Source organism: Tetrahymena thermophila (assembly GCF_000189635.1).
Source record: "Tetrahymena thermophila SB210 genomic scaffold scf_8254521, whole genome shotgun sequence".
In the NCBI taxonomy this organism is placed as follows: Eukaryota; Ciliophora; class Oligohymenophorea; order Hymenostomatida; family Tetrahymenidae; genus Tetrahymena; species Tetrahymena thermophila.
The window spans coordinates 1-12,438 of record NW_002476296.1 but is presented as its reverse complement, the minus strand read 5'-3'; the positions used below and the strand labels follow the sequence as shown (position 1 = coordinate 12,438).

At 22.5% G+C, this 12,438-nt stretch overlaps 2 protein-coding genes across 2 annotated transcripts; one reads left to right on the top strand and one right to left on the bottom strand. All coding sequences in view use genetic code 6, as the record gives it.

Moving 5' to 3' along the window:
• Positions 1-17: 17 nt before the first annotated feature.
• Positions 18-5,703, top strand: TTHERM_01285840 (hypothetical protein; the record flags this gene model as incomplete). The annotated part of the gene is made up of 2 exons (XM_001029823.2): positions 18-1,777; positions 2,292-5,703. The coding sequence occupies 2 exons, from the start codon at positions 18-20 to the stop codon at positions 5,701-5,703; spliced, it is 5,172 nt and encodes a 1,723-aa protein (XP_001029823.2).
• A 1,751-nt stretch (positions 5,704-7,454) lies between these two features.
• TTHERM_001285839 (cyclic nucleotide-binding domain protein, putative) lies at positions 7,455-11,124 on the bottom strand (the record flags this gene model as incomplete). Its single annotated transcript, XM_012799078.1, has 12 exons — positions 7,455-7,575; positions 7,832-7,921; positions 8,180-8,269; positions 8,527-8,616; positions 8,868-8,957; positions 9,198-9,437; positions 9,801-9,890; positions 10,131-10,220; positions 10,472-10,561; positions 10,813-10,902; positions 10,979-11,028; positions 11,086-11,124. 12 exons carry the CDS (start codon positions 11,122-11,124, stop codon positions 7,455-7,457), a joined length of 1,170 nt encoding a protein of 389 aa, XP_012654532.1.
• Positions 11,125-12,438: the final 1,314 nt, after the last annotated feature.

The window sequence follows — 12,438 nt, the reverse complement described above, 5'->3', positions numbered from 1 at the left end:
TGCTTTTATATTAGTATATGAATTTCTTTTAGCTTTTAATATTTTTCAATTTTTTAATTGAATTCCTACTTTGCTACGATTCTCGCCTTTACGATAACTCTCTCCCTGTGTTTGAACCTTTTCCAAAAGCTGTGATTGATCCAACTATTCCCTGTAAGAATGGCTCATCTGATATAATGACTATTTTTAGTAACAGCTAAAGAAACTTGCTTGCTGTCAACTTGTAGAAATGCGGTTTTGGAATTTATGATGTGACAAATGTTTAAGAAGGCATTTAACTTTTAAATCTCTACCCTTACTCCCTAAAAAAAGGATAAGTTCTCTCACTTAGTATAACAGACTCAAATAAATATCTTTGGGTTAGCTATAATTCTGGGTTTCTTGATATCTTAGATTTATCTTAATCTCAATTTCCATTATTTTAAACACAAAATATTACATTTAAAGATGAATAAGACTATGTTATTTAAGTAATTTAATTTTAACAATTTAATTTAACTTTCTTAGCATGCATCAATAACTTCAAGCTGATTACATTGACAAATAGCAATATTAGTGTTATCTAAACAGTTGAAATAGACGATTTTAACATATTTGATATTTAATTTGCATTTTAGAATTCAATACTTTGTGTTTAAAGTTATAGCTTAATAAACTTCTACTAACAAAGTATTGAAGATTTATAGAAAGGTAAGTTAAATAATATTTGCTCATACTCACCAGGTCAAGGTTCTACTATTAGTTCTTTTAAGGTAATTCAAGAAAGCATACTTGTAATCTAAATATAATATATCTAATACATGATGGTAGATATTTAAGATTATATTAAATCTTATAATGGAGTTACATGTGATCCAAGTAAAATAGCTCTACTAGATACCTATCCTTCTAGTCCATTAGGAAATAAATTTGTTCTTTCACTTGATTAGAATTTCTTGTATACTTAATTGAGTTCGATAGGAGTTGTAGTATTTGATATCAGATAAAAAATGTTAGAGCCCTTTTAAGTGATTTAGACTGGCGGAACTTGTGCAGATTTAAAGCTAAGTGATGATGGAAATTACATATTTTATTCGAACTGGTTCAATGTTCAAATTTTTTAAAAAACTACTCCAAACTTAAATTTAGATGTGCCTAACCTCCTACTCAATAACTATTAGCTTGTCAGTAATTCATTCTTTAAGCCTCCTGGTGGTAGTTTTGATAACTAAATGTATTTTTAGACACCTGAAAATATTTTATATGTTTCAAGGTACAGTTATGGAAGCACATTTTTCGAATATAAAGGTAATGGAATTCTATAATTAGAATCATAGTTAAACAGTAATGATCCAAACATTTCTGTTTCCTTTTAAACTAGAGTTCCAAATACTACTATATTCTATCAAAGCTTAGAATCGCAAGGTTTCTAAATAGTTGATTGCTAAGATATAAATGCGCCAAAGATAGTAAAGACAGGCATTACTCTTGGCTAATCTAATTACAGGTTTGAGCAAATAGCTTTCAATTAAAAAGGAAATTTAGGTTTTGTTGCTAATGTAATAAATGTAATTATTATCGACACAAGTGACCCTTTGAATCCTAAAGTTATTTCTGTAATAGATACTTAAGTCTACTTAGAAGGTGATTCAAGCCTTTACACTCTTGCGGTATCTAATGATGAAAAAACTTTATTGTTAAATCCTGAATCCTATGGTATTGCTTTTGCAGACATCTAAGACCCATCTAATCCTTATTTGTTTTTCAAGCTAAATCTTGGAATTACATATTCATTTACGTACATTCATTTTTTTTTAGTTTATAGCAATTTTAATAATACATGATAATTAACTTGAGCAGGAAAAATTTCCCCCTCTTTGGTACACAATGATAATTCTTCATTTATTCATTAATTCACTCCCTCTTTATCTTTAAGCATATTTAAATTGAGAAAAAAATTACTTTTTCAATTTATTTTTAATTTTTAAATCATTTTTTTTCGTTAAACTATAGCAAATTAAATAAAATTAAATTTTTTTTTCCCCCCTTCATTAAAATGTTTTATTCTCATTAATCGCCATTAAAAAAATATAAAAATAACTTTTTGATAATTCTACTTTATCTTTACTTTAATCATACTGGCAATTAAGAAGATTAATTTTAAATCTTACCCACTCTATTTTAAGTAATTGTATTTCAGATTTTAATGGTGTAAAAGATAAATGTAAATTAATTCAAGCACTTATATATTTAATTTTAGTAAAAGCAATTTTCCTATTTTCTCTTACTAAAATATTAATAAATTATAATAGAATGTCTTCAGATGGAAAATATATTATTTTGTGTGTTAGTTTTAAAGGTGTCTTTATTTATAGCTTTAATTCTGATAGAAGTGTCACATTTGTTTCAAACTTTTCAACTAGAGGTGTTGCTGGATAGGCAATACTTATAAATAACGATAACTACCTAATAATTTCAACTGAAGAGATAGATTCATTAATTTTAGTGAGTATAGTTGATAAATCTAATCCAGTAATATTGCAAATTCTTTCCCTTCCTGATAATGATCCTACTTGTTGGATGGTTGCTGCTCCTGATTACTCATATATATTTGCTTTATCATAGCTCGCAATATACTAATGCTTTCTCTAAAGTCCAATAATTTTCCACTCCTCTATTTATAAACTGCAATAAATTTCAAATTCAAATTTATACTAAAAAGAATTAATACCAAGTAATAGATCTTTTTAAGTAGGAGATTATATTTAGATTTATTTAGTTAATATTTACTAATCTAAAAGTATTTAAATTAGGAAAGCTTAATATTATTTTAACAATGCTTTACTTGAATTACCAAGTTGGATATAGTTTTCTTCATAAAATTAAGTTTTAAGTATATAAACATCGAATGAATCTTTGGTGGCAGACAGCGATGGAATGTATTAAAGCAAATCTCTTCAACAGGTAGTGTTTTTATGCTACTAACAGTTAGACGATTTCGCCTTTGCTAACTAATTACTTAACATAAGTGAACAAGATTCTGTGAACATTAAATAAATATGCATTAACGTTGGATATTTAGATTCAGCCGGCTTTGTATCTGCTTAATATTCCCCTTAAAATGCATTTTAATTCTTAGATAGTAATTCTCTTAATGTGCTTTAGAAGTGGAATTAAACGCCAGGTTAATTAAGTTAGGTTTTAAGTTTTATACAAATAACTTTAAATCAAAATATAATTAACTATACAATTTAATTTTATACACAAACTTCCCTCATAGTAGATTTATCTAATTCTGTGAGCCCAATATCTTCAAATCAGAATTCTATAATTGTAACAATAAACACATCATAAGGAATGTTTGTTAATAAACTTTATTCAGGAATACTTGTTCTCATTAATTCTGAATAAAATACTATACAGCTTCAAGGCTCTGTGATTAATATTAACCAAGCTTTGCAACAAACAATAAAATTATCTTTAAACAATACACAAAATGTAAACTAAACTGAGATTTAAATAATTGTGAATGATCAAATTAACTACAATTATGTTTAAACTCTTTCATTACAAAAATCTAAATTTATTTCTTTACAATCTTAAGTTTTACTTAAAAACAGTCTATAAAATGATTTTAATAATTAGTTTCCAAAAGGCTAAATAGCAGTTTAAACTCCATTAAGCTATAGAATTAGTGATCAAGTTTTCTAATGTCTAGACTCTCCTCAACTAACCTACACTGCAAAGATAAAAAATGGTGATGGATAATATTAAAATATTCCAACAGGCTACTGGCTCTCTTTCTAATAAAATGAAAGAACTCTTGTAGGAACTCCCTCAACAAACTTATTTTATTAGAGTGAGACTATTTTAATAGAAGCAACAGATGGATATACTGTTGCATAAGATGAATTTACAATGAATATTACTATTATCCCGTTTTATTTGGTGATTTAAATTATTATTTAAATCCTTGGACCTGTGCTAGGAATTTTAGGAATTTGGAAATATAGAACAATATTTTACAACCTAGTATTTAGATACTTCTTGACATATACAAAGGAAGTAGCATATTAGTAAGAAAATTATGAAAAAAAGATATTTATAAGTGGAAACACTTTAAATACTGCAATTCAATTATGGAAAGAAATTTAAAATCAGATAAAACCAAAGTAGATTTAGTAATAAATAAATTATCTCTTCAACAAATAAAATTCATCAATATTCCAAATCAATAAATTTAACGAACAAATTAATTTGAAGGCAGAGACTTCTTTATAAGAAGAGATGCAAAAATCATTTTATCCATAAGGCGTTCTATCAGATGATGATGAGGTTTATGAATAAAATTTATCCCCATAAAATAATCAAAATTTAACTAAATTAGGAGATTTACAGCTCTCTGTATTTTCTTAAGAAAATAACATAAAACAACATCAAACTTCTCAAAAAAATGTCAGCCAGAATAAATCACCAAGAAATTTATAGTAATCTAGATTAAGGGCTCAATCTATACAAAATAAAAATTTTCAGGAGAAACTTGCTTAAAATTTATGCAAAGATTTAAATAGTAAAAGCATGCAAAAGAGTTACTTAAATGCAAATAACAAATCGTTAACTGAGAATTTGTAACTTTTTGAAAACTCTGGATAAATAAATTTTAAATATATTAAAGAATTAATAATTTTGCAATAGCAAACTGTCAACCCTTCAAGAAAAATACTAACAAATTAATTGTAAAAAGAACTAGAAAATCATAATTCTTTGCTTTCTACTATGATTAAAGGACTTGCAACTGAATATTATGTTGAAAATTACCCAATTGTAAAGAGAATTATTACCTTACTTTAAGAAAAGGCCCTTCTCTTATACAAATAAATAGATTGGTACAGAGCATATGTAGGTTTTAAATAGGTCTAGTAAGATTAAGAGGATTACTAAGCTTAATATCAATTAAAGTATGAATGCATAAAGCTCGCATTTAAAGAGATAACAGAAGACATGAAAAAAAAGACTAATGCATAAAACAATAGAAAGAATAATCAAGAGCAATTAAATAATGAATTAAGTATATAAGATTTATCTATTTATCTACCTCTTATTGAATAGCATTTATTTGCTATCGCACTTGGGATTACAATTAAGAAAAGATAATTCTTTTAAGTCTCATATGGCGATTCCTTTCACTGCAACTCTTATCTAATACGTGCTATAAAATTCTATGAAAAAGGTACTTTATGCCGTTGCTGTGTAAAGGCATAAGAACTTCTTGGAATAGATTAAGTTGAGAAAGGACTATCTGAAAACGAAAGACTACCTGAATGGATGTAAATTAATTTTTAGAAATCATATATTTAAATTAAAGGCAAGCCAGACTAAAAAAGTGTGGGATAGTATAGGATTAAAATATATGACTTAAATGGCTATCTTTTAAGATAATTTGATATTTAGATTCTCCCAAATCCCAATCAGCAATTTTCAAATAAGCTTATAACAGAAACACTATAAATTGACACTTAGCAAATTATAGATACACCAAAACATTAAAAATTTAGTTAATTCAATAAAAGTAACTTCCTATTGGGTTTCCTATCAACCTATAAATCTAAAAGTGATGAAGTGTTAGAAGAAGAAGATAGTATTAAGAAAAGCCAAATAAAAAGTATTTTCAATAAATCAAATAGTAAAAATATTGATGAGTAAAACTTTTTTACAACTAAATGAAATTGTCATAAATAATCAAACTTGAAATATTTTCTTTACATATTTTACATATTTGTATCCCAAAATAAAGTATTTAATTATGTAGCTAAATTTTATATTTTATTACATTTATTGTGAATGTTTACTCTAATTTTAGACAATTATTTTTTTTTTAATTATTTTTACACTCATTTTATCCTAGAGTAAGTTACCATATAAATTTACAAAAAACGATTTGTGTGTGTTTTTACATTTTATAAAATTAAAATTTTAAATTAATTTATTATTTTTTGTTTTTTTTTTATTTGATTAAAATCTTTTATTCAATATAAGTAAATAAATAAATACATAAAAAAAAATGGAAATTCTTTTATAAAGCGACTAAACTAAATTTAAAATATCAAAAAAAAAAAAATTAATGATTGACTCCAAAAACAAAGATCATTTTCAGCATCCATTTTCACATCTTGCATTTTTTTGCTAATACATTCATATTTATTTCAAAAGTACCCATAAATAAAGCAAAACCTGCAAACCTCCGATTTGCATTTTTCTAGAATATTTAGAGAACATTTTATAATAAAAAATAAACAAGATAAACATAATAAAATTTATAATATCAGATTAAAAAATATTACATAAATTCTTGATATAAAATAAGCTTATAAAAAGCCAAATTCAGCATTAACGACTTTTAAATTCCTTAATTTACTCTAAATATTCTAATATAAAAAAATCAAATTTGTATTGTATGAATGAATAAATGATAATTTAAAAAAACAATTATTTTATAATTTTAAAAAATATAAAATGAAAAAAATGATCATAAGATAAATTTAAAATTTGAGAAAATAAAAAAAAATAAATAAAAAGTAAAATTTATTTCTCCCTAAGGTTTTATTTAAATCATAGTATCTAATTAATCATGATAAATAAAAAAAGGATAGAAATATGATTGATGGATAATGTTTAAGATTAAAATATAACTAAAAAGTTTGGCATTTATATAATTTAATAAGATTTAATATAACAATAAAAGTTTCAAATTATTTGATCATTTTTGGAGAAACCAGAGAGTTTGCTTATGAGGATTTAATTTATTTAAGTAAATTTAATTTTTTTTTTTATAAATAATTTATTTACTTACAAAAATATGAATGATATTTAATAATATAAAATCAATAATAAAATCTATCTATCTATTTATATTTTAGGTTAAAAACACTTTTTCAAATATTATATAATAAAATATAAAATACAATTCAAACATTTTATTTTTATTTATCCTTTTTTCGCCATTTGTTTATCATATGAAATCAATGACAACTAATCTTTTTGATTTAAGATACTTGCTTTTTACCTTGAGTTCTAATGAATCATTCATTGAGCTAAACATTTTATAATAAATTTGTGTAAATTTTAAAATAAATATCAAAATAGAATAAATTTTTAAATTAAAAATTATTCTTTAAATTAATACATAAAATAATTTGAGTGGAATAAAAAAGATAAAAAAATAAAATAAATAAAGCTATCAAATATATTCAAAGAGCTTTTTTGTGTTATATTCATTTTTATAGTTTAAAATACCATATTAGAAGGGAAAAATGAAGAAAAAATATGAAATAATAAGAAATAAATAATAAAAGCAAAAGTTGAAAATAAAATGATGAGCTAAATTAACAAAGAAAGAACAAAAAAAAGCAAGCACAATAAAAAGAAAAAGAAAAAAGAGCTTTATTGTTTTTTATTAGTTTTTATAATTAAAAATATCACAATCCAAAACAAATAAACTGTTTTTACTTAAGGTCAAGTGTCAAATTTGAGAGATTAATGCAATTTGCTAAAGCAGAACCTAAGCCTGATGCACCTTTATCACCAATTCTATTGTAACTTTTTAAATATTAAAGTAAAATATATCACTAAATAGTTAATTAGAAGGAAAAAATGAAGAAAAAATATGAAATAATAAGAAATAAATAATAAAAGCAAAAGTTGAAAATAAAATAATGAGCTAAATTAACAAAGAAAGAACAAAAAAAAGCAAGCACAATAAAAAGAAAAAGAAAAAGAAAAAAGAGCTTTATTGTTTTTTATTAGTTTTTATAATTAAAAATATCACAATCCAAAACAAATAAACTGTTTTTACTTAAGGTCAAGTGTCAAATTTGAGAGATTAATACAATTTGCTAAAGCAGAACCTAAGCCTGATGCACCAATTGCACAAATTTAATTTCCACTTTTCAAATATTAAAGAAAAAATATATCATTAAATAGTTAATTAGAAGGAAAAAATGAAGAAAAAATATGAATTAATAAGAAATAAATAATAAAAGCAAAAGTTGAAAATAAAATAATGAGCTAAATTAACAAAGAAAGAACAAAAAAAAGCAAGCACAATAAAAAGAAAAAGAAAAAGAAAAAAAAAGCTTTATTGTTTTTTATTAGTTTTTATAATTAAAAATATCACAATCCAAAACAAATAAACTGTTTTTACAAAAATTTAAGTGTTAAATTTGAGAGATTAATGCAATTTGCTAAAGCAGAACCTAAGCCTGATGCACCTTTATCACCAATTCTATTACGCCTTTTTAAATATTGAAGAAAAAATATATCATTAAATAGTTAATTAGAAGGAAAAAATGAAGAAAAAATATGAAATAATAAGAAATAAATAATAAAAGCAAAAGTTGAAAATAAAATAATGAGCTAAATTAACAAAGAAAGAACAAAAAAAAGCAAGCACAATAAAAAGAAAAAGAAAAAGAAAAAAGAGCTTTATTGTTTTTTATTAGTTTTTATAATTAAAAATATCACAATCCAAAACAAATAAACTGTTTTTACTTAAGGTAAAGTGTCAAATTTGAGAGATTAATACAATTTGCTAAAGCAGAACCTAAGCCTGATGCACCTTCATCACCAACTTAATTTTCACTTTTCAAATATTAAAGAAAAAATATATCATTAAATAGTTAATTAGAAGGAAAAAATGATGAAAAAATATGAAATAATAAGAAATAAACAATAAAAGCAAAAGTTGAAAATAAAATAATGAGCTAAATTAACAAAAAAAGAACAAAAAAAAAGCAAGCACAATAAAAAGAAAAAGAAAAAGAGCTTTATTGCTTTTTATTAGTTTTTATAATTAAAAATATCACAATCCAAAACAAATAAACTGTTTTTACTAAAGGTAAAGTGTCAAATTTGAGAGATTAATACAATTTGCTAAAGCAGAACCTAAGCCTGATGCACCAATTGCACCAATTGAATTATACCTTTTTAAATATTAAAGAAAAAATATATCATTAAATAGTTAATTAGAAGGAAAAAATGAAGAAAAAATATGAAATAATAAGAAATAAATAATAAAAGCAAAAGTTGAAAATAAAATAATGAGCTAAATTAACAAAGAAATAACAAAAAAAAGCAAGCACATTAAAAAGAAAAAGAAAAAAGAGCTTTATTGTTTTTATAATTAAAAATATCACAATCCAAAACAAATAAACTGTTTTTACTTAAGGTCAAGTGTCAAATTTGAGAGATTAATGCAATTTGCTAAAGCAGAACCTAAGCCTGATGCACCTTCATCACCAATTTAAAAAAACTTTCTCAATGTTCGAGACCAGCTAAACCCAAGAAATCTAATTCTGAGTCGAAAGCTAAAACAGGGTTTATAAAAGAAATTAAAAGTGCACTTCTAAGTATGAGAGGTTAAAAGAAAAATTAATAAAATAAATAAAACTATTTTTAAAATTCTTAAATAAAATTATATATAACTAACATAAATTAATATTTTTTAAGATTTATTCTGAGTGCATTTATATGTGCGAGTATTTCTATTCTATTCTATCACCAATTTAATTTTCACTTTTCAAATATTAAAGAAAAAATATATCACTAAATAGTTAATTAGAAGGAAAAAATGAAGAAAAAATATGAAATAATAAGAAATAAACAATAAAAGCAAAAGTTGAAAATAAAATGATGAGCTAAATTAACAAAGAAAGAACAAAAAAAAGCAAGCACAATAAAAAGAAAAAGAAAAAAGAGCTTTATTGTTTTTTATTAGTTTTTATAATTAAAAATATCACAATCCAAAACAAATAAACTGTTTTTACTAAAGGTCAAGTGTCAAATTTGAGAGATTAATGCAATTTGCTAAAGCAGAACCTAAGCCTGATGCACCAATTGCACCAATTGAATTATACCTTTTTAAATATTAAAGAAAAAATATATCATTAAATAGTTTATTAGAAGGAAAAAATGAACAAAATATATGAAATAATAAGAAATAAATAATAAAAGCAAAAGTTGAAAATAAAATAATGAGCTAAATTAACAAAGAAATAACAAAAAAAAGCAAGCACATTAAAAAGAAAAAGAAAAAAGAGCTTTATTGTTTTTATAATTAAAAATATCACAATCCAAAACAAATAAACTGTTTTTACTTAAGGTCAAGTGTCAAATTTGAGAGATTAATGCAATTTGCTAAAGCAGAACCTAAGCCTGATGCACCAATTGCACCAATTCTATTACGCCTTTTTAAATATTGAAGAAAAAATATATCATTAATTAGTTAATTAGAAGGAAAAAATGAAGAAAAAATATGAAATAATAAGAAATAAATAATAAAAGCAAAAGTTGAAAATAAAATGATGAGCTAAATTAACAAAGAAAGAACAAAAAAAAGCAAGCACAATAAAAAGAAAAAGAAAAAAGAGCTTTATTGTTTTTTATTAGTTTTTATAATTAAAAATATCACAATCCAAAACAAATAAACTGTTTTTACTAAAGGTCAAGTGTCAAATTTGAGAGATTAATGCAATTTGCTAAAGCAGAACCTAAGCCTGATGCACCAATTGCACCAATTGAATTATACCTTTTTAAATATTAAAGAAAAAATATATCATTAAATAGTTTATTAGAAGGAAAAAATGAACAAAATATATGAAATAATAAGAAATAAATAATAAAAGCAAAAATTGAAAATAAAATAATGAGCTAAATTAACAAAGAAATAACAAAAAAAAGCAAGCACATTAAAAAGAAAAAGAAAAAAGAGCTTTATTGTTTTTTATTAGTTTTTCTAATTAAAAATATCACAATCCAAAACTAATAAAATGTTTTTACCTAAGGACAAGTGCCAAATTTGAGAGATTAATGCAATTTGCTAAAGCAGAACCTAAGCTTGATGCACCTTCATCACCAATTTAATAATTACTTTCATAAAAATTATTTATTTAAATAAATATAAAATATTAATAATAATAAAAGTTATTTTTTTAATTAAATATACCTCAAATTAATATGGAGAACCTAATGAGATAAAAGTGAAGAGCTTTAAAACTTTTTTTATTAATTTATATAAATTTAAAGGATTTTAATTAAAAAATTAATAATTACTTCTTCCAAATTATAATATTCTTTAATCTATTATATCATTTTTTTTTTTTTTCAAAAATATTGAATAGCGATTTATGAAAATTAATTAATTAATTAATTAATTAATAATAATAAATGGTTAAAAAGAACAAATAAATATAATAATTAATTAATTATCAAATATTAATTTATATATTTGGTTTTATGAAGAGATAGATATCACAGAAAATTAATTTAACATTCACTATTTAAAATTAATATTCGTATTTAAAAAATATACTTAAAAAAATAAATAGTAGGAATTAGAGATGACCAGTAATTTATTTAGTCATATTTGAAAAAAACCTAGTAGTTAATGTTCTTAAATATTATAAAAATAATGTTTATAAGTAGATTTTTCTGTTTTAGCTCTGTAATTTTAGGAAAATTTGTAATATCTCTAATTATAGCAAGATGCCATACAAAAATTTCATGGTTTGCCTGACTTATTATGAAATATATTTTTTATTTATTGCTAATCCAGGTATTAAAATATGATGAACTGGATTGCATTATATTTTAATACCTGGATTATGCTTAATTTAAAATAAAAAAAATAAATTAAAGTATTTATGAACAAGTATGTAAAGGCAAGATTCAATAAAATTCATAAATTGTATTTAATATATAAATATATAGTATAAAAAGCCTTCAAATATAATATTCAATATTTTTTCTAATTTTTGGTGGTTTTCATTAACCATAAAAGTTAAAATTAAAAGTAAAACTTGATTTCTCCCTGAGGTTTTATTTAAATCATGGTATCTAATTAATTAATCATGATAAATAAAAAAAGGATAGAAATATGATTGATTGATGGATAATATTTAAGATTAAAATATAACTGGCATATAAAAGTTTGGCATTTATATAATTTAATAAAATGTAATATAACATTAAAAATTTCAAATTATTTGATCGTTTTTGGAGAAACCAGAGGGTTTGCTTAAGAGGATTTAATTTATTTAAGTAAATTTAATTTTTTTATTTTTTTTAATACTTTATTTAATTACAAAAATATGAATGATATTTATAAATATAAAATCAATAATAAAATCTATCTATCTATTTATATTTTAGGTTAAAAACACTTTTTCGAAATATTAAATAATAAAATATATAATATTATTCAAACATTTTATATTTATTCATCCTTTTTTCACCAGTTATTTATCATTAGAAATGAAAGACTACTAATCTTTTTGATTTACGACACTTGCTTATTACTTTGAATTCTTATGATTTATTCATTAAGCTAAAAATTTTAAAATAAATTTGTCTAAATTTTAAATAAATATTAAAATAGAATAAACTTTTAAATTAAAAATTATTCTT